The sequence below is a fragment of the Gossypium hirsutum genome, chromosome D01 (assembly GCF_007990345.1).
Source record: "Gossypium hirsutum isolate 1008001.06 chromosome D01, Gossypium_hirsutum_v2.1, whole genome shotgun sequence".
Lineage (NCBI taxonomy): Eukaryota > Viridiplantae > Streptophyta > Magnoliopsida > Malvales > Malvaceae > Gossypium > Gossypium hirsutum.
In genome coordinates this window covers 957,536-977,754 of record NC_053437.1, presented here as the reverse complement: position 1 = coordinate 977,754, position 20,219 = coordinate 957,536, and the positions used below count along the sequence as shown (strand labels likewise).

General features: G+C 32.6%; 3 protein-coding genes across 4 annotated transcripts; all 3 read right to left on the bottom strand.

Annotated features, from left to right (window-relative positions):
* Positions 1 to 723: 723 nt before the first annotated feature.
* Positions 724 to 5,063, bottom strand: LOC107928880 (histone deacetylase 19). 2 transcript variants are annotated; one of them, XM_016860154.2, is made up of 8 exons: positions 4,831 to 5,063; positions 4,135 to 4,703; positions 3,049 to 3,489; positions 2,040 to 2,270; positions 1,522 to 1,592; positions 1,371 to 1,425; positions 1,163 to 1,237; positions 724 to 1,037 (listed from the first exon to the last, which is right to left on the bottom strand). In XM_016860154.2, exons 2-8 carry the CDS (start codon positions 4,660 to 4,662, stop codon positions 939 to 941), a joined length of 1,500 nt encoding a protein of 499 aa, XP_016715643.1. In that variant the 5' UTR covers positions 4,663 to 4,703; positions 4,831 to 5,063; the 3' UTR covers positions 724 to 938. The 2 variants fall into 2 exon arrangements, with proteins under 2 accessions (XP_016715643.1, XP_016715645.1); XM_016860156.2 differs by having other exon boundaries at positions 4,135 to 4,706; positions 4,831 to 5,001.
* Positions 5,064 to 5,983: 920 nt separating this feature from the next.
* On the bottom strand, positions 5,984 to 9,379 carry LOC107928879 (3-hydroxy-3-methylglutaryl-coenzyme A reductase 1). Its single transcript, NM_001426010.1, has 4 exons — positions 8,270 to 9,379; positions 7,991 to 8,172; positions 7,293 to 7,639; positions 5,984 to 6,447 (listed from the first exon to the last, which is right to left on the bottom strand). Exons 1-4 carry the CDS (start codon positions 9,253 to 9,255, stop codon positions 6,205 to 6,207), a joined length of 1,758 nt encoding a protein of 585 aa, NP_001412939.1. The 5' UTR covers positions 9,256 to 9,379; the 3' UTR covers positions 5,984 to 6,204.
* Positions 9,380 to 14,937: 5,558 nt separating this feature from the next.
* LOC107928970 (glutamate--tRNA ligase, chloroplastic/mitochondrial) lies at positions 14,938 to 19,961 on the bottom strand. Its single transcript, XM_016860286.2, has 13 exons — positions 19,665 to 19,961; positions 19,455 to 19,573; positions 19,196 to 19,317; positions 18,732 to 18,914; positions 18,409 to 18,527; positions 18,253 to 18,301; positions 18,032 to 18,133; positions 17,780 to 17,882; positions 17,351 to 17,414; positions 16,820 to 16,934; positions 16,633 to 16,733; positions 15,846 to 16,002; positions 14,938 to 15,403 (listed from the first exon to the last, which is right to left on the bottom strand). The coding sequence occupies exons 1-13, from the start codon at positions 19,880 to 19,882 to the stop codon at positions 15,173 to 15,175; spliced, it is 1,683 nt and encodes a 560-aa protein (XP_016715775.2). The 5' UTR covers positions 19,883 to 19,961; the 3' UTR covers positions 14,938 to 15,172.
* Between the last annotated feature and the right edge of the window lie 258 nt (positions 19,962 to 20,219).

Below are 20,219 nucleotides of genomic sequence, written 5' to 3'. Positions count from 1 at the left end.
AGGATTGCCTGCAGTGAGTTACAAAATGGTTACTTTAAGTATCAGTAAATTTTTTCGTCACTCGATTATGAAAAGTTACAAAATGATTATTCAATTATATTTTTTGCCAGTTAATGGCTGTATCTTTCAAAATTGGCATTACTAATCTTAAACAACATACATGTCAATTTAATCTTAATTTTTTAATAATATTTTAAGTTAATTGTGTTTAGTGAAATATTAGTTTAAATTCGATTAAATAATTATCTAATTAAACATAATTAAACAGCTCGAGTTTGAATTCAAGTAAAGCAAATAATTTGCTAAGTATATTGGAATCAACAAAACTTATAGGGCAATATGTACATGTTTAAAATTAAATTAATTTTTAAATAGAAAAATAAATATCAAAACTATACATGAATTTTAATTTTTTGTGATTTCATACATGAAATGATTAACAAAATTATCAAATTAACATAATTTTATGTTGACATATTACATACACAAAAAATTATATTAATCCTATATGAAAATAAATATACGTAATTATTTCTTTAAACGTGTATAATCGAATTAAAATCAGACATTTATGTGTAAATACGAACCACAATTCAAATTTCATGTGTATAATTGTACAAAATCAAAGTTCATGTATCAAATTACACATTGAACCAAAATTCATGTATAAATTTGATTTATCCCTAAAATATAAAATAACAGAACTTATATATAAATGGAGCAGATTCTAATAGCATGTTCATATAAATTTGTTGCAAATATTAAATATAGTATCAAATAAAATACAGGATTACCTTCAAATAAAAACTTAAAAGGAAAGCTAGGTTTTTCATGGCTTCTACAGATTACACTGAACAACAAACAAAGGGGGGGCCATAATGTTACAGTGTTGCTAATACCTGCAAGTTACATCCAGTACCTATTTGAAAGGTTTCCATTTAAGACTTCGGGTATATTGGATCAGATGCTTTGTTCGATGTTTCTTGCTCAACTTTCACAGTTGGTTCATCGATAGCCATAGGCCTGACATCTACAGACTGCAAAAATAGAAAAGGAAAAAGAAAACATTAACATGGCATTTTAAGTGTTCCAATACCATTATCGGAATCAGGTCGTGTTATAATTTATATATACAATACAAATGCAAGTGTGTTTATATCACCTTTGTACTTAGGGTCTCATTTGTTGCCATGTTGTCGAAACCTCTAGCTTGCTCCGCAGTGCCTTTCGGAGCCTCCTGAGAGAATATAAAGCCAGAATGAAAAAAGTTCCATTGAAACCAGCATTTCAAAAAAAAAAAGAATTGTGATGTAAATCCATTAAGTCTCGCAATCGCGGAAAAAATCTAACATTTATAGCATAAAGCATACCGAATCTTTTCTCTCGGGTTCAATTGCTTCTCTCTTTACTCTGCTAGGGATTGGCCTACATAATGAATGGGAAAGATGAAAATAAAATGCAATCAAAAACAGGTTCGGGTGTAAATCCAAAAAAGTTTTTAAAAAGAAGAGAGAAAAATACCGCTTCTCATCAACCTCCATGTCTGAATCCGGGTCCCATCTTTCATCTGCATCATCTTGATCTTCATCGGCCTGAATATAATCAATAGATATACATGTAACTTCTAGTAAATGTATGAAATGCTATGTTACTCTAACTCTTCACTTATCTTTATGTACTTGTGTTCGATGCTTGTCCGGACATGGGTATAAAGATATGATGTTTAAAAGATCCTCCAAATACATGTTAAAACTTGGACACAATTGAATATATCCGAATCTGACATTCGTACCCGGGCCCAAGTAACATAAGAAGAAATGTATCAATGTAAACTACCACCCAGTTGCATTAGAGGGGCAGAAAAGAGGCAAAAAAATGACTTCTGCTCCAACAATACAATTAAAATGTGAAATGCCAAATATGGAGAAGATTGAAAACTGAGAGCGGGAAACATGATATATTTCCCCGATAGATACCAGATGCAAAAGGAAGCTACTAAAACATGATAAGAAATAACATAAAAAAGCTGTGGAACACACCTCGGGAAGCTCAGTGTCAGGTGGTCTTTCTTGAAATTGGACACTTGGTGCATGCTGAAGCTTTGAGAGATTGTCGAGTAGATTATTACGTATTTCTTCAAGTAATTGGCGTGTGTTCTTGTTTTCCATGTTACTAGGGGCAACATGAAGTGTATAATCCGGACCGAAATATTCATAATATTCATGTTGAGGCAGCTGATCGTCAACTTCCGTTCCGAGTGCAACTCCAGTCTGCTTACATTGAGAAATCATTATTACAAATAGTTCCTCTTAAGTTTAAGATCACAACCATAATACAGTCAAAATCGAAAAAGAACCAACTTGAAGTGCTGATGAGTAAATGGAATAAAATGTAATAATGATTTTTTGAGTAAAGAGGAGCATTTAGTTGCACAAAAACAATAAAAGTTCTTCTGAAGTGTGTAGGTTACTCGAGAAACGAAAAGGACAACTATTATTCGATAAATTAAACACAACTGCCGTATATCTTCAATGAAAATGTTTACTACCTTAAAACTCACATTTACCAGTAAAAACACCATGGAAGCCTCAGTATTAGGAGTCAGATTACATTTTATCCCATTTACTCAAAAAATGGGTAAATTAGTCTCTTTATGTTAGATCAAAGAGCAATCCACTCCATTTTGTTAAGAATTTAACTGTTAAAAACTGATGCGGGCTGTGGCTAACGAAATAACCAGACACTTACAGTGGTGTCCCACGTGTACCTTATGCTAGCGTACATGCTAGCGTACAGGGACCGGTTTTTAACCGTAAAAATGAAGATTTCAATAAAAAAACCAATTTGCTCTTTGATCTAACACGTAGAGATCAATTCTTCCTTTTTTTAGTAGAGGGTTAAAATGCAATCCAACTCCTAATTCAAGGGTCTCCATGATACTTTTACCCACCTTTATATATATTAACATTAGATTACAATAGCAAACCGAATTGCTTAAACCAATTAGTATATATTATTAATTCGATGAAATTGTGAAAGATAAGTTACCTCATAGCACCAACAACGAGCAACATTCCGAATGGTATAACCACCACCACCTAATAGTAACAATGGAACATTGAAAGATCTCATAAATTTAACACATTCAGCATGACCCTTGATCGAAAGATTGAAACACCCCAACCGATCTCCAGATAAGGAGTCAGCACCACATTGAAGGACAACTGCACCAGGCTTAAAAACTTCCATAACTTTACCAATAATTGGCTTAAACAAGAAATGGTAACTCTCGTCATCGATCCCATCATCCAAAGGAACATTAAGGGAATAGTATTTCCCTTTTGAATATCCAATATCACGTATATCCCCCGTGCCAGGGAAATAATCGCCAAATTTATGAAAAGAAACAGTCATGACCCTGTCACTTGTATAAAATGCCTCCTCCACACCGTCTCCATGGTGGATATCGATATCAACATATAGAACACGCTGCAACAAAGAGAAGGAAAAGTATTATTGATAACAAACTATACAACATCAAGTTATTACCGGTGCAAAAACATAAATCTTGACAATCTAGGATGAAATGTATGAATTGAAAACTTAAACAATTCATCCGGGTCAATTAATATGTATATGTTTATTATTTCATGCCTACTATAGCAACTGTTTATCATTCTTCGAGGGTTCCCGGTTGTCAACAAGTGCTAGCACTAGTGCGCAATGGCTTATCTATTTCTTATTGTTTTCCCAGGGTGGGACAAAGACACAGTCGCCTCTCAAAGATGAAGAAGAAAGTTCTAAAAGAAAGCTAGAAAAATCGGATAAGTGGCTTTGTTTTCAGCTTTTCTACCTTCTGCCTGATCCTTCAATGGAGGAATGGGTAGAGATGGCAATGGTGCGGGGTGGGGGGCAGATGTTGCAAAACCCATCACCACTGATAGTTAGCATGCTCTGCTCCACCACCCACCCCACTTCCCTATGGATGTATAATCTTGAAAACCACTACCACCTCCATGGACTTTGGATGCATCTATCCCCAACCAAAGTGCTAGCACTAGCTCGCAATATCTTAACTATTTCTTAAAGTTCCAAACAAAGCTAATGAAGAACTAAAGTATTAAAAACACATACCTGATGCTGCTTAAGAAGTTCCAATATAGCAAGAACAATATCATTAACATAACAAAACCCAGAAGCTTCACATTTCTTCGCATGATGCAAGCCACCAGCCCAATTAATCGCAATATCACAAATATTATGGTTTAATTTAACAGCACCACCAACAGATCCACCTGCATACGTTTGACAAAACGAGAAAAGGCCATCAAAAACCGGACAATCCTCACCGACATTAAACCGCTTAAGCTGCCGGAGCTGATCTTGCTGTGTTTCCGGCGTTATACTGCGAAGAAAATTCACATAATCATCGGCATGGAAACGGCAAAGGTCTCTTTCTCGAGCAGGTAATGGCTTGTAAACTTGCATATTTTGAAGCAATCCATAGTGTGCTAAAAGGGCATGCGTCATTCGGATTCTATGAGGTTTCATAGGATGACCTTGGCCGTAATAGTAATTGCCGACCTCCGGATCGTAAAAATACGACACTTTCCTCTTCACGCCGTCGGGTCCCGACGGTAATGAATTCCCTCCCGTGTCCATCAAATTATAAGCTTAGGCTCTTTGTTTCCAACTTTCTCCCCCTGCTTTAATCAAAAAACCCTAATTAGATTTAACAAAAAAAAGGTCGCATATTTATTCAAAATAAAGTCAATATTTCGAAATCAAACATTTAAAAGAAAACCCAGAAAAGAAACAATGTATTTCTACCTTTAGAAGGGAAAAGGAAAAGAGCTTGAAAAAGCTTTTTTTGCTCTTATCTGCTTCAAAACCAAGGCTTTCAGCTATTGAAATGTTGGAAGAAAATCATAATATAAGCGAATCAATTAGGGATTTTTTTTATTGGGTTAATTCCATGTGGATTTTAGGGTTCATTACGTGTAATCGAAATTCAAGACCGGATAACCGAGTTAAATGGAAATGTGAATTTTTAGGTTTGGTTTAAATCGTATTTTAATTGAATTTGATTTTTCTTTTATTAATTTTTATAAATTTGCATTCAAGCTTAACATTATTTATTTGGATTGAATATTTTAATCTCAAATTTACCCTATAGTTATACAATTTAATTGATTTTTTTTAATCACACTTTGTTAATTTAGGAACACAATGACATACTCCTCTATTTTTTTTAAAGTAATTTTTTTATCACCTAATTATTAAAAGTTATAAAATAATCATCTAATTATTAGTATTTTTTGTTATCACTTAACTATAAAAACTTATAAAATGAGTGACTAACCGTAGTGGTTTTTAAAATTGACATGATAACGATTTTAATCTTCAAATTTTATTCATTGTATCAAATTAGTGTTGATTCTAAAAAAAATTAACTCTCAACATTTATATATTGTATAATTTAATTTTTTTTTATAATTTTACTTTTCTTTATGGCCCTTTCACTTAAAAACTTAAAAATAAAATTTAAGATAATTTCTATTTTTTTAAATTTTTTTAAATTAACCCTCAATGTAAAAAGAAAGTGTAAATATTGAAAGTTAATTTTTAAAAAAAAATCAAAGGCTAAATTGACATAATTTGTAAATATTTCCACATTTAGACCCAACTTCTCCAATTGCACCAAACATATCTAAACTATAATCCTTGTTTTAAATTAGTACTCAAACTTTAAAACATTCTAATTATATTCTCAATAAAATCCTATTACTAAAATTATTAATTAAATCAGACATCAAAATTTTATATGACATAATTTAAAATAAAAAATAAAAAATTTAGTGACCAATTTAAAATGAAGTTCATAATTTTAAAATGAAGTTCATAATTTAGGGATGTGTGCAATTAACTCATTTCTCAACCAAGAGAAACCAAAAGAAACAAAATGCTAATAACAATCCTGTCATTTTACACAAATCTAAGACCTCAGATTACATTGACTTACTTAAGAAAAATTTTAAAAACAAAACAAAAACAAAATACAAAAATAAATATAAGTAAATTACAAATACATGCAAGTCTACTTAGCTTATTACTAAGAGATGATGATGTCTCTCTTTCAGCTTCCAACTTTACACCAAATTTTTCAGGCTTTGACAGACGCCAAGGTCATTTTTTTCATCAAATTTAGGAAGAAACCTTGGAAACATCCTTGCTAGACCTATTGTACTTCATATGGCTTTTCACTAGTTGCCCGGCAGCAAGTGCTGACATCAGTGACAGCTCGCCGGCAAGGACAGCACCGGCTACGATAGTCGCAAGGAGTATTGAGTTTGCTCCAGGGGATTCTTTGCTTGCACCCTTGACACCAAGAAGGTTCAAACAAGCTGATTGTGATGCAAGCTGAGTTCCACCACCAACAGTGCCAACCTATGAAGATAAATCACATAACAATATAAAATTATTAGGCAAGATACGGATATCTTAACCTTTTTTCCAAGGTTTACCTGTATTGGAGAATTCTAAAATTTGGAGCTGACTAATTCTTGTACCATAAACTAAAGAGTGTTAAATCATTATTTGGATCCGCGGCAACAATTCTTATATCAAGCTTGAACTTTTTCTGGTCTTGTTCCCGTATTCAGACCTGAACCAAGTTACTGTCCTGACACTAGAGCTTGAACCTTTTTTTATCCAAATTAATCTTTGAACTAGATAATTCTTCTCACATTGAGTCATGAACCTTTTTTTTATCCAAATTAGTCCTTGAACTTGGTAAATTTTCCCATATTGAGACTTGAGCTTTAGGGTTTCTAAGAAAATATCAGAAACTAACTTGAAAAAAAAATTAGGTCAAATATAGAACAATTGTCAAGTTCAAAGACTGATTTAGACCAAAAAAACTTTAAGCCCCAACATGAGAATAGTAGCCAAGTTCAAACCCAAAAAAGTAATTTAACCCTTAAAAAGACAATAACAGTTAAAAAGTAGTTTGATCATTTTTTTCACTTCGACAAGTCGTTCAATCTTACCATCATTAACCGTTTCAATGTACCAATACTAAATAGCTCACTTTTCTAGGAGAATGACTAATTTACTCGAGTGTACTTGAGGATCATGTCTTGTACTCATGTCAATGCATTTAATATCTCATTCTCGTGTTAGATGCATTTAGAGCGTACCTAGAGGGTCATATATCGGGGCATAAGTTGTATGATATTTTTACTATGCCTGATAATTTCGATAGTGAAAACCCGAGCAACACAATCAATTACCTCAATGGAAGGCATTGTGACAGAGACATGAAGGTCCTTGCCGCCATTAACAGCTTCCATCATGGTGATGCAATGAGAGCTCTCGACATTTTGGGCAGGATCTTGGCCAGTGGCTATATAGACAGCAGTGACAATGTTACTGGCATGAGCATTAAATCCACCCAGAGCTCCAGCCATGGCAGAACCAGTAAGGTTCTTAAGCATGTTAAGCTCCACGAGAGATTCTACACTTGTCTTCAAGACCTTCGTCACTACATCACCATTAATGATGGCCTCACAGACGACAGATTTGCCTCGGCCTTCAATCCAATTTACTGCAGCTGGCTTTTTGTCGGAACAGAAGTTTCCTATATCCATCATAAATCAATAAAATTCAACGATCTTAAGCTCAAACAATGAAAATTAGGAATTTAGTCCCTGAACTTGTATTTTCAGGAAATTATTCCTACTTTTCATATTTCAAAATTCAAGTTTAACTGTTAATAATATTTTTAATTACAACATCTTTTCTTATTATATAGCTACCAAATGAGTATTTTTTTTATTTCAAAATGTAATAGCAAGAAATTTAACCAAAATAATAATAATGTTTTTGAAATCTGAAAAGTAGGACCAAATTCCTAATTTTTGAAAAGTACAGGAACTATAGGCACATTTTAACAGGAACATAATTATAAATCCATTAAAAAGAGACTCACCGGAGATGCCAATGACATCCATGTCAGGGAAATCGGTTTGAAGGAAATCTAAAACGTTTTGAACTCCCTTGGAAACCATGTTCATCCCCATAGCATCACCAGTAAAGCATGAGAATCTTAAATACAGATTCTTCCCTGCAATTGCACATTTGATGCTTTGAAGCCTAGCAAATCTGCTTGATCTGCAATAACTCAAAAATACCCAAAACTCTTAGACAAACAAGCAACAATATTAACTTGAATACAAATTATTAAACCAAGAATTCGAAGGAAAAAAACCTGTTAAAAACACAAGCCAAGGTCTCGAAATTTTCAGGATCTTCCAAATACAACTTCAGATCAGCCGCCCTTTTTGCGGTACCGAACCTCACAACAGGAGCTCTAGTCATCCCATCTCTCAATAGAACACTTGTAGCTCCACCAGACAAATGAATAGCCTTACAGCCTCTATTAGTGCTAGCTACCAAGCATCCTTCGGTGGTTGCCATGGGAACCGAGTATTCTCTTCCATTAAGCAACAAAGGCCCAGCAATGCCCACGGGAATCTGCACGTAACCAACCGGCATCTCACAACACTGTCCCAATATCGACTCATAATCAAAACCATCCAAGGGCAATCCTGATAATGACTTCCCTGTTATTCTCTGCAAAGCCTCACGCCTGATCGCAGCTGCTCTCTTGCAATCATCTAATTTAGATTCCAAAGAATATGAAGGAGTCATTCCACAAACAACGGATCTAATTATTTCTTCGTCTTCCTCAGTCATAACTGTCACAGGCATTTCATCGAACACTTTCTCAGCAGTTACAATAGGTTCCGGAGGTTGCAAAGATCGAATCGACCGATCAAGTGCTTGTCCACAAGGAACGTGACGAGCATCTTCATTACGAAGCAAAACTTCACTTTCCACTTCATCATCTTCAGTAGCCCAAACGTCAGCCGATGGCCGGAGAACCAAAGATTGAACGAAATCGATACCAAAGAACCCCAAAAGGTAAATAAACGACGCAACGGAAGCAAGAATCGCAACGATCTCGGAAAAGGTGACGACATGGAGAGGCGTAGAGGATCGGATCTTTTCCCGCCAACGGCAAAGAAGGAAATAAACCGCCGAGAAAAAGAGAGTGAAGAACACAGCATTCGTTAAATACAAAGGAAGTGGCAATGCGTCAGAAGCTTTGGTGGAATCATCTTCCAAAGCAATTGGCCTTGCCGGCTTGTGAGACCGAACGGAATTAGTCGAAGATCGCCGGTGGGTCTCCATTGATGGCGGTGGTGAAGGAAGCCGACGGCGGAAGGCACGGCGGAGGATGAGAGCATAAAATAGGAAAATGTGAAAACGAGAGGGTGCGAGACAGTTCCGCTACGTTCTAAGGAGAAACGGAATTGAGGGAAAAATAGGGAAAACTATTTCTTTATAGCGTTGTTTTGGGAGGACACGTGTCGAGTAATGAAGATATGTGGATGAGAGCGTATGATATAAAAGGAAATGGCGCGTGAGTGAAGAGACAGGGTGTTGGCACGTGTGACAGCTGTGCAACTGAACAATGGTATGAGATGAACTCAAAAGAGCTTGAAGGCTGTCTTTTTTTGCAAGTGCATGGTTTTTAGTTTGGGTGTTTAAGACAATAAGGTCTAATTTGCACCTAGTCCTTTTTATTTTCATACTTTTGAAATTTAATTTTTCTGTTTTTAATTTCTGGAATTTAATCCATTTACTTATTTGAGTTAAAAAGGTTTAATTTAGAATTCCATCCCTATACTTTATGAAAACTGAGAAGTTAGAATTTGTGCTTTAATTTGACATAATTTGATCCTCTTATTTACAAAGATGAGAAATTAATCCAATCATTGGTAAATAGGTCGATTTATTGAATTAATTTGTTGAAGTGGTGATTTTTCACTAATTTCTTGCCTATTTATTGTTGAAATTTTGATGTCTAGGTCTTCGATTTGATGAATTTTAACAAGTTTATCCAATCGTACTAACTTTTTCAATTTTTATAAAGCATAAGGATCAAATTTTAACAAATTAAAGTAGAGATACTAACCTTTTTAATTTTCGTAAAATAGATGGATGAAATTCAAAATTAAATCATTTAATAATAGACATTTTTTATTTAATTAATGGTTCTTAGTTGTTTTATTTAACATTCCCTATAAAAACAAAAACAAAAACATCATTATAACATTCATTACACTCTTAAAATATTGTTTTAAAGTAATTTATTTGATAAATCTCCACAAGAGAATTTATTATAATATAACAAGACTCATCAATGTAATAACGACAAGTCTAACGTAATATTGTAGGACACTTTATTCCAATGTTGTAAATATCCTATAAATAATCAAATTAGTTAATTTTCTTATCACCGGTTTAATTGGTTCAACCAGAAAAAACAATAATAAACACAACCATATAATAATAGCAGTATAAACTTTCAAAATTTTAATTTATAACAACAAAATTAAATATTTAAATTAATTTTAACTCAGCTTAAATAATTTTTAATCGATTTAATATTTTTAATTCACTCTTTTTTTATGATATAGTATCGGTCGAATCGACGAATATGTTAATTTCTAATTCAACTGATTCAATTTAATTTTGATAATTATACTTTTATTGATGGTTAGATAAGTGTAATTTAGTAAGAAATTATAAGTGAAGTAAGTAATTTTATAAATTAATTATCTTAAAATTTAAACATTATTAATAAAAATGTTTCAAATTTTATGTTGAATAACATTTACATCCTCCATTTTTTAATTTTTCCAAAATAACAAAATAAAATTTTTAATAATTTCTCAATTGATATTGATGAAAAAAATATTAAGTATAACTTAAATATAAATGGCATAATAATAAATTTAGCTCTCAACTTTTATCAATGTGACCCTTGTTCTTCTTTTGAGTTGAATTTGGCCATTAGCCTTTAAAAAAAAGTCGAATCGTTTTTTTTTAAACGTGACATAGTAAAATTTTTAATGATGTTGGCTTGACAACTCGGGTAACCGTTCACGTATACTTTATGTTGGCATTACTCTATTTATCTTATACGTTATGTTAACAAATAATTTAAATATAGTTAAATGGTCAAATTGGAATCCAACCTTTTAGGGATTACTTACATAATGGTCCAACCTTTCAAAATGGCATAATTTTTACAAAATGTGCTTAAATGAAGGAATTACCATTTAATATGATCAAATAAGGGCCAGACTTTTTTAAAAGTGCTCAAATAAGGTATTCTCAAATGTTATATATCAGGTTTCAAATAATATTTTTATTATTTTATTTTATTTTCAAGCAATATTTGATTCGTATATTGTGTTTATTCTAAACTCATCAACAATCAACTAATTTTTACTCCAAATTGGGCTTGAAATGCGTGAAAAGCTTTTGTTTAAGGGTTTTTTTTTTTTTGAAAGTTAGGCTCCTACATGACCATTTCGAAATATTTGATTATTATGTGAGCAACTCTTAAAATGTTTGGCCTTAGTTTGAACATTTAACCTCTAAAATTATGGAAAGTATTAAAAAATAATACAAAAATTCATAAAATTTTAAACAAATTTGCGTAAAGTACACATGGATTGTCATACAGACTACCATGTTTAAAAATTTAATATCTTAGTCAATATTTCTATTAAAAAACAATCATTCGATTCATTTTAAAAAGTTAAAATCAAATTTGATTCTTTGTGAAAAATTTATGATAAATTTTATTTAAAAAAATAAAAAATTTGAATTGTAAAAAAATATAAATATTAATAACTAAAATTTTCATTATGTGAATATAAATAATAGCCGTAAGTCTAATTACTAGTACCATAACCTCTAGAGTGACAAATTTAAATATTATTTTTAGACAAATCTAATTACTAATATAATAACCACATCTTTTTATTCGACCCTATGAATTTTTTTAAATAAAAAATATCCTTAGAAAATTATAATAATTAATATAACAAGAAGTATAATTACTAATATTAAACTTACGACTCAAATTCTTATTAAAATAAAATACAAGTGACAAGATAGGAGGATCCATGAGGGTGAAGGCCGCAGCCTATCATGGATCCCCAATGAACAAGATACTGGACTGAGGTCGCAACAGGGTCTAGCCTCCACGGTACAGTATAGATTGTACAAGAATAATCCATATAGAAGTTTACTTCCTCTGTTTGATATTGATTTGAATAAAGTGTTTCAATCTTACTGCATTACTTCTATTTTATAAGACGTAGTCTATACTCTTTGTAATCATTCGAATTCGACATAGTTAATTTTCTTCTTCTCTGCTTGTGATTTTTTTCCGAAAGGGTTTTCACATAAAATCTGTGTGTTTTATTTTTTTCCTTTTACTTTCAATATATTGTCATTATCGACATTTTATTTTAACAACTAATCTTATGGGGTATTCACCCCTTGAACAAATAAAGTCTATCTTTATTATGATGAAATTTGTTTGGTAAGAAAAAGGACGGAATTCTAATACTAAAAAATGTTTAAAAAACAATGTAAGGCCATGTTGACATGTCTCACTTAGATATGGTAAATTTTAACTTTTTTAGGGTAAATTATATTAGTAAGTTTTAGTTTTTTGTCACTCAACTTAAAAAAGTTACAAAATAATTATTAAATTATTTGAAAGTTTTAATGTATGTCACCAAACTATTAAAATCGTTGTTGTATAACATTTTCTATTTGTACTACTTCCACTGACCGAAAGCTATCATTCTCGTTCTATTTTATGATTCAAATTTTCTTCATAAAACATCTTTGAAAGTTACGAATTTGTGAACCAAAATCCAAACAATTTTCTTCTCTTATCTTTGGCATTGACCCTCAAATCGACTTGGATCTAAAGTATGTTCTTCTACTCATAAATGGGCATTGACCCATTGTACTAATAGTCAAATTATTGCTTGGAGTTTGCTAGTCGAACTTAAAGAAAAACTTAACAATCCAGTGATTTCAATAAAAACTTTCAACTAATTCATTGGCTTAAATGGAAATTTCTGAATATTCCAGTGACCATTTTGTAACATTTTAAAATTCAATGATCTAAACGCAACTTACTACTAGTTTAGTGACATTGAGTAGAGTTTATCATTTTTTTAAGTAACATTACATATCCAAATTAGTATTTTTTTAAAAAAAAATTTCATGTACAATATTTTACAGAAAATGATATTAGAAAATGGATTGATTTTCTAAAAAATTGATACTTTTTATGTTTAAACGATTATAAGTAAAATATTTTTTATTATTTGATAAAATTTACTGAAATAATTTTTCGAAAGCAGATATCAATTAAACAATCACAATACCAATTGGAAAAGGATTTTTCTTTCGTAATTGATTTAGAAAATAATATTTAATTATTAATTAATTAAATCGATAAATAACATTAATCTTTTATAATAATCTAAAAAAATAAATTTATGTAATATGTATAAAATTTGTAACATAACTATAAAAATAACCAATTACATAAATTAAACAATTACATGCTACAATAATATTGTTCATAAAAACATAATCCTAAAACATATCCAATTGCATAATTAAAATTATATTGAAATAAAATATTGTTTCAATTTTCAATTTTCGCATAACCTTTTTTTCCAATTGAAATGAGGAGTAAAGCCAAAATTAATTATTTGCTAATTAATCAACAAAGAAAAAAAAGAAATCAATTGAAAAAATGCTTAATTGTACAATGTGCAAAGTTTGAAGTTAGAAGGTGGTCCAACACCATCCTTAGTAATTGAAGTAGGCAGACAACTAGCAATAATTTTGTAAAACATTTTACATAAAAAGCAAAGCTTTTTTTCAGTAAAATAAAATTATTTTAAGCAATAAACACCGAAAAATAAGAATAAATATTTTCTGTAAAATATTTTATATGAAACAAATAGACTTTGATAATTTTTTTAATTTGATCTTTAAATTTGAATTATATTAATGTATGATAATATTATATTTTGACATTGTGTTACATTATTAGTTAAAATTTTCTAAATTTTAAATTTTTTTTAATTTTTAGATGATTATGTAACATAATATTAGAACATCCCGTCATCATACTTTAATAAAATATAAATTCAAAGACCAAATTGGAAAAAATTAAAATTGCAAGACTAATGTAGACAAGAAAACCAAATTGAAAAAAATTGTGAAAATCAAAAACTAAATATTAATTTTTATCCAATTTTTTTAAACACAAAATAAGTGATAAATCATTATGCATATCGAATTTAATACGTGTACTAATCATATTTAATATATCTCGTGTTTATTTCATTGTGTACGTAACCATTATTCATGCTTATGTCATAGATTACACTATTACTATTTCTATGTTTATTCACTGTTACCTACACTTAAAACGGGAAAATTTCAAAATTACACCTGAACCAACATAATTTAATACATAAACTTTAATTTAATATAATTATATACATAAAAATTTAACTGTAATTTAGATATATAAAAATATAATTTTACACATTTAAAAGAATAAATATATATAATTATTTGTACTGCAATATCTGTTTCAAGTCTCAATTTGAGTCAAATTTGGACTTTTCCCGACTCACTTTGTAAGTTTCACCCTCTACTTTATGAAAATTGAAAAAAAATTATCCGCTTTATTTTATCAAAAGTTGATCCTGATTTACAAAAATTGAGAAGTTAGTCCAATCCAATAACAAATTAATTCTTGCCATTACACCGCCAACATAAAAATAAGCTGCTCAATGATTTCAGTCATATATACGTAACCAACAACTAAACTAACTTTTCAAATTTTGTAAAGTATGAGAATCAAATTCTAATAAATTAAAGTTAAGGGACTAATTTCTCAATTTCCGTAAAGCAGATGATGCGGTTCATAATTAGGCCTCTCTACTCAATAGAGGAAAAATACCATAATGTCCCCAAAGGAAAGTTAATTCCGGGCAGCTTTGAAACATTTCCACATGATTCAAAAGTATAGACGTTTTAACACTAACTAAACGTTCATCACATTCATAAACACCAAACCATTATTACACTAAACTACATCTCATCAATGACTTCAACAACACAAAAAAAGATAAGCAATTATTATATTGCCAAAAAAAAAACTTTAAATGAACCTGTCACCTTTTTTTTTTTTTTTTTCTTTTCAATTTGATATGGTAGCCGCCGATTCCAAAGCAGGGTGATCCTGGTTGAGCGCTTCCCAATCGAGTTGTCTCAATATTCCAAACCTTTCTTTCAATGTCACGAACCCAGCTTGAGGCGAGACAATGCCATGGTTTCCAGCTTTATAGATTAGGATTACACTAGAACCCATATCAGGGCCATGGAGTTTTCCTGTTAATAAAACCCTCAGGGGCATGAACAATGACTTCCCCTGCCATGAGAGTTACAGCCTTGGATATGTAAGTTTAGTACCATGCATGGATTATAATTTGAAGTATGGATGTAAATGAGACATCTTTATTCGCAAATTATTAGGGTTCAGCTTGAAGAAAGCTTAAATCCAGCTAGCCATTCTCATCAAACAACCAGATTCAAGTATCCTGATAATTGACTCGAGTAATTCGTGAGTCCAATCAATCTTTTTTATTTTTAGTAAGTACTGAAAAAATTCAAATTTAACTTAAGCTCAAACACAAATAATTGAGCTTGAAATTGAGTTAGGAATCAAGCTCAAGCCCAAGCCAAGCTTCAAGCATCGAATTCTGAGTCAAGCTCAAGCTAGAGCTCAACTCAATTATACCCCTAATTCCAAGTAGGCCAAGAAAAGGAAAATTCAAGATCCCATAAAGGCATGTATGAGATTAGAAGCTCACCTTGCGCTTCAGTGTTTTGCCAAAGCCCTTTACCCATTTCTGCCAGCCAGCAAGGCCTTCTTCCAATACACCAAAGAGTTCACCACTATCATAGGCAGCTAATAGGTGGGCAGAAAATTCAGAAAGCTTATCTTCGACAATGGGTCTACCTTCAGGGCTGCAAAGACAAAAACTTAAACGACATAATGATAGGATTCTTTGACATAAACCAAACCCCAGATCTTGCAACCTATTGTAACAGCTGTAGAATTTGCCTATTATCTAAGTTACTTGGACTTGAGTATGACTATCGTATATGGGCATGTGGGCAATGTGGGTATGTTCAATCTTTTTGAAGTATTTCCATGAAGTTAGAGGATCGTACCTCCGTACCCATATTCAGTTATGCATTGGACAAGGATACTTGTTGGAGCAGTATAGGTTATTATGGTATTTTTCAGATTCTAAACACCCCAAAGTCCAAAATTTGTGACAGGATATATTGATCTGTTAGCAGTTAGCGCTAAATAAAACCAGTGAATTGAACATTGGAGAAAGCATAAGCATAACTTCAAAGAACGGTTCTCAATTTCTAGTGGTCTACACACTACTTCAAAGCACTTCCACTATTATTATCCATAAATTGAATATAGTACTAATATCTACACTTAAGGCTGTCCTGACATTTGAGACTGGTTAGAATGCACAAGCACAACCAAAATTCCATTATAAACAATTATCAAAGTTGGAAAACATACTGAATTATGTAATAAAGAACAGAACTTAAGGGTAAGAATTTGATAATCACCTCGTCAAAGTAGCATGTACAGGGTAAGACAGCAAGTTAGAGAGTGCTGTATCCGAATCAGTTACCAAGTCGATCCCATCCTTAAGCAGCTGAACTGCATCCTGTTTGTACATATTTACATACCGTTATTTATCATAATCTAGAGCAAAAATAGAATACTTCCAAATTGTGTTAAAAGGAAACATACATCTACAAATGGCCCTTCTGACTCTGTGAGAAGTCCAGTACTCTTCCAGCGCTCACCAATAAGCTGGGACAACTCCTCAAAGGGAATCGCTCTTAAGTGCTGACCATTCATCCACCTTTAGTTTACAAGGAAGAAATAAATTAGAAAACAATATAAATGTGGCAACTTTTAGCAGACAAGAAACAGATAATTCTAGTTTTAGTTCTTGTATAGAGCTGTAAGCTAAAGTCGCAGAAAATTGTAAAATTCATTGGAGTTATCACTTGATCAAGCTTAGAACTTGCAAATATAAATAACCAAGTATTCTCCCCCAAAGTAACAAAAACGAAAAAGAAATGGAACTTCAAAGTCCAATGAGCAAGGATCCCACTAACAAACCAAGGATAAACTACCCCTAAGAACCAACCAAACAACCTAATAATAGGTACAATGTCACTTCCTCAAAGAACAAGAGTACAAGATGCATAAATTACAGTATTACATGGAAAATATGACCATAAAGCCTACAGTATCAAAGCATAGAGAAGTCACCTTAACTTGGTAGAGTCAAAAACAGCACCACTTTTGTTAACGCGACCAATTGAGAATTTTTCAACTGTGAATTGCATAAAAAAGTATTCAAATGATAATTAGTCAAATTACAATCATCCAAATATTATCTGTCAAAGCTGATTATAATTTTCCCTTTTCTCATTCTATTTCTTATGCTCTCTTTTCATAGATGGGGAGGAGAGATGATAGGTTGGTTAGGACTTAGGGTGGGTTTGGATGGGCGATTGAGTGCGGTGCGATGCGGTGCGTTTAGTTTACTTTTTGTCTCACGCTACAGTATCGCTACAGTGTCTAATCTCACCGCCACCGCTGTTTTTACACTAACCGCAGGTAAAAACACCGCCTATCCAAACTCACTCTTAGAATAGAGGTGCATATGGATCAAATGAAGTCAAAGGAAAAACTAACCAAGTTGATCAATGGTGAAAAATTCATTTTCAGTTCCATCACCCCAACCTAGAAGTGCCAAGTAATTCACCATCGCCTGAGGCAGATACCCCATATCTCTATACTGGAACAGGGTAATTTTGTTAAACATGGGAAGTTTCAATCCTCAATTTAAAAAGATAAAATTGTAGAACCCATGGAAATTAGAGGAGATAATACAATTATTTTGTTACATTTGCCACGAAACAAGGTAGAATGAAGATAACTACCTACCTGACCAACTGAAGTTGCACCATGGCGTTTTGACAATTTGCTCCTATCAGGTGCAAGAATCAATGAAACGTGGGCAAAGGAAGGCATTGGGAATCCCAGAGCCTGTGGCAAAATAATTTTTAAATCCAAAGATCAGCTTCCTCATTTGGTTGAAAGAAATCAGAAACTCTAAAAGTCATCAAATGGTAACAAAAAAGATAATAGATGCCTTTTAAAATCACCTTGTAAATCAAGGCTTGCCTTAGAGTATTAGGTAAATGCTCTTCCGCTCTGAAATGCTAGTATATGAGAGTGAGAGAAGAAATGACCCAAAAAACACGAACAAAACACATACTAGATCTAGCAAAATGGTAAAATAATTAGACTTTCCCCATTACCTTATAACATGTGAAATAGCCATGGTAGCATCATCGACTGTAACACAAAAGTTGTAAACAGGTTGACCATTGCTCCTCATTATAACAAAATCCCCAAGTGTGTCCAATTTCCAGCTAACCTTCATGACACTATCAAACAAAATTAGTGCCTATAAAAGAAAATAACAGTTATGTCTTATACATCCTGTCGTTACTAGTTTAGGGACCACTGAAACTTAAACATGATGATACTTTGAGCCAAAAATCCTCAAATTAACAAACAATTTGCAGTTTGCTGGTCACAAGGCTGTTAAGGGAGAAATACTTCAATCAATTGAACTTACTTTGCCTCGAATAAGGTCATTAATTTTCAAGCTCCCTTCCTTGGGAACTCGAAATCGATATGTATATGGGGTTCCCTTTGCTAGCTCTTCTTCTACTTCTCCATCTGCTGCAGTAGCCCACTTCCCCGAGTATACAGGAGGAAGTTTCTTTAGCTCTGCAATTTCCTTCATTTTCTCAAGTTCCTATAGGATTACGAAAGAACTCATAAGTCGAGTGCTAAAACCGATCATACTTCAAAATACAGAATCATAGTTCTATCGGATCAAAGGTTATATTTTCCTGGACACAAAATTTACATTCTTGTCTCCAAAGGAATAGTTTTCTTCCAATTTCAACATGCAATCAGATGAAACCAAAGAAGAAAAGGCAATTCAAAAGTTCAAATATCTCCCATTTGAAATGTCATACTACTAACTTAGGACCAAATTCATGTAATGTAACCTTTATAGTCGAAATCGGTTACCTCATTGGAACAGAAACAACGATAAACATGACCAGATTCTAAGAGCTTCTCAGCATATTGTTTGTACATAGCATTTCTTTCAGATTGTCGATAAGGACCATAGTCCCCACCCACACCAGGGCCTACAATGCAAGAGAGAGAACCAATTAACGCTAAAAGTGAAAAACACAATGGCAACATACATGTGAAATTGAAGCAATAAATTTCAAATCAAATTAACTAAAACAGAAAGACAATGATAAGCACGTATAAACAGTACCTTCATCCCAGTCAAGACCAAGCCAAGCTAAATCTCGAAGCACAGCCTCCTCCGATTCCCGCGTCGACCTCTCCAAATCAGTATCCTCGATTCTCAGTACAAATTTTCCTCCTTTCGATCTTAAGACAAAAAAAAAGAAACAGAAATCAACAAAATTGACAAAGTTTTACACCGGAAAATAACATACTACATGCAAAATAAGAGAAAAACCTAGCGAATAAGTAGTTGAAGAGAGCAGTTCGGGCTCCGCCGACGTGGAGATTGCCGGTCGGAGAAGGAGCGAAACGGACTCTGACCGGTGCATCACTGTCAATTGAAGCGCGCACAGAGAAATTTCGACGGAAATGGCGCCGGAAAATGAACGGAGGAGCGAATTCAGGGATTACTCTGATTCTCATCCATGGCGTCCCTGCAACGAGTGCCGCCATTTTTGAAAGGAAAAATGGAGATGAATAGAAACTAAAAAAAATAGTAGGATAGGACTTAGGGTAGGAGTCTGATATAATTAAGCTGGTGTTTACAGGCTTGCACTTTCAGCCGTTGATTAAGTCTATTTCATGATAGATGAACGGCTACGATAAATTAACCGGGTGATTTTTTTTTTGACCATCAATTAAGCGGGTGAATTTAATAAAGTGAATTTTTTTTCAACTTTTGAATAAATATATATACGATGACCGTGACCGTCCACCTATTCACTATACTTCCCGTCTACGATCACGATTTCCTTGCTTAAGAATTAGGATTTAAAAGGATGGTTTAACA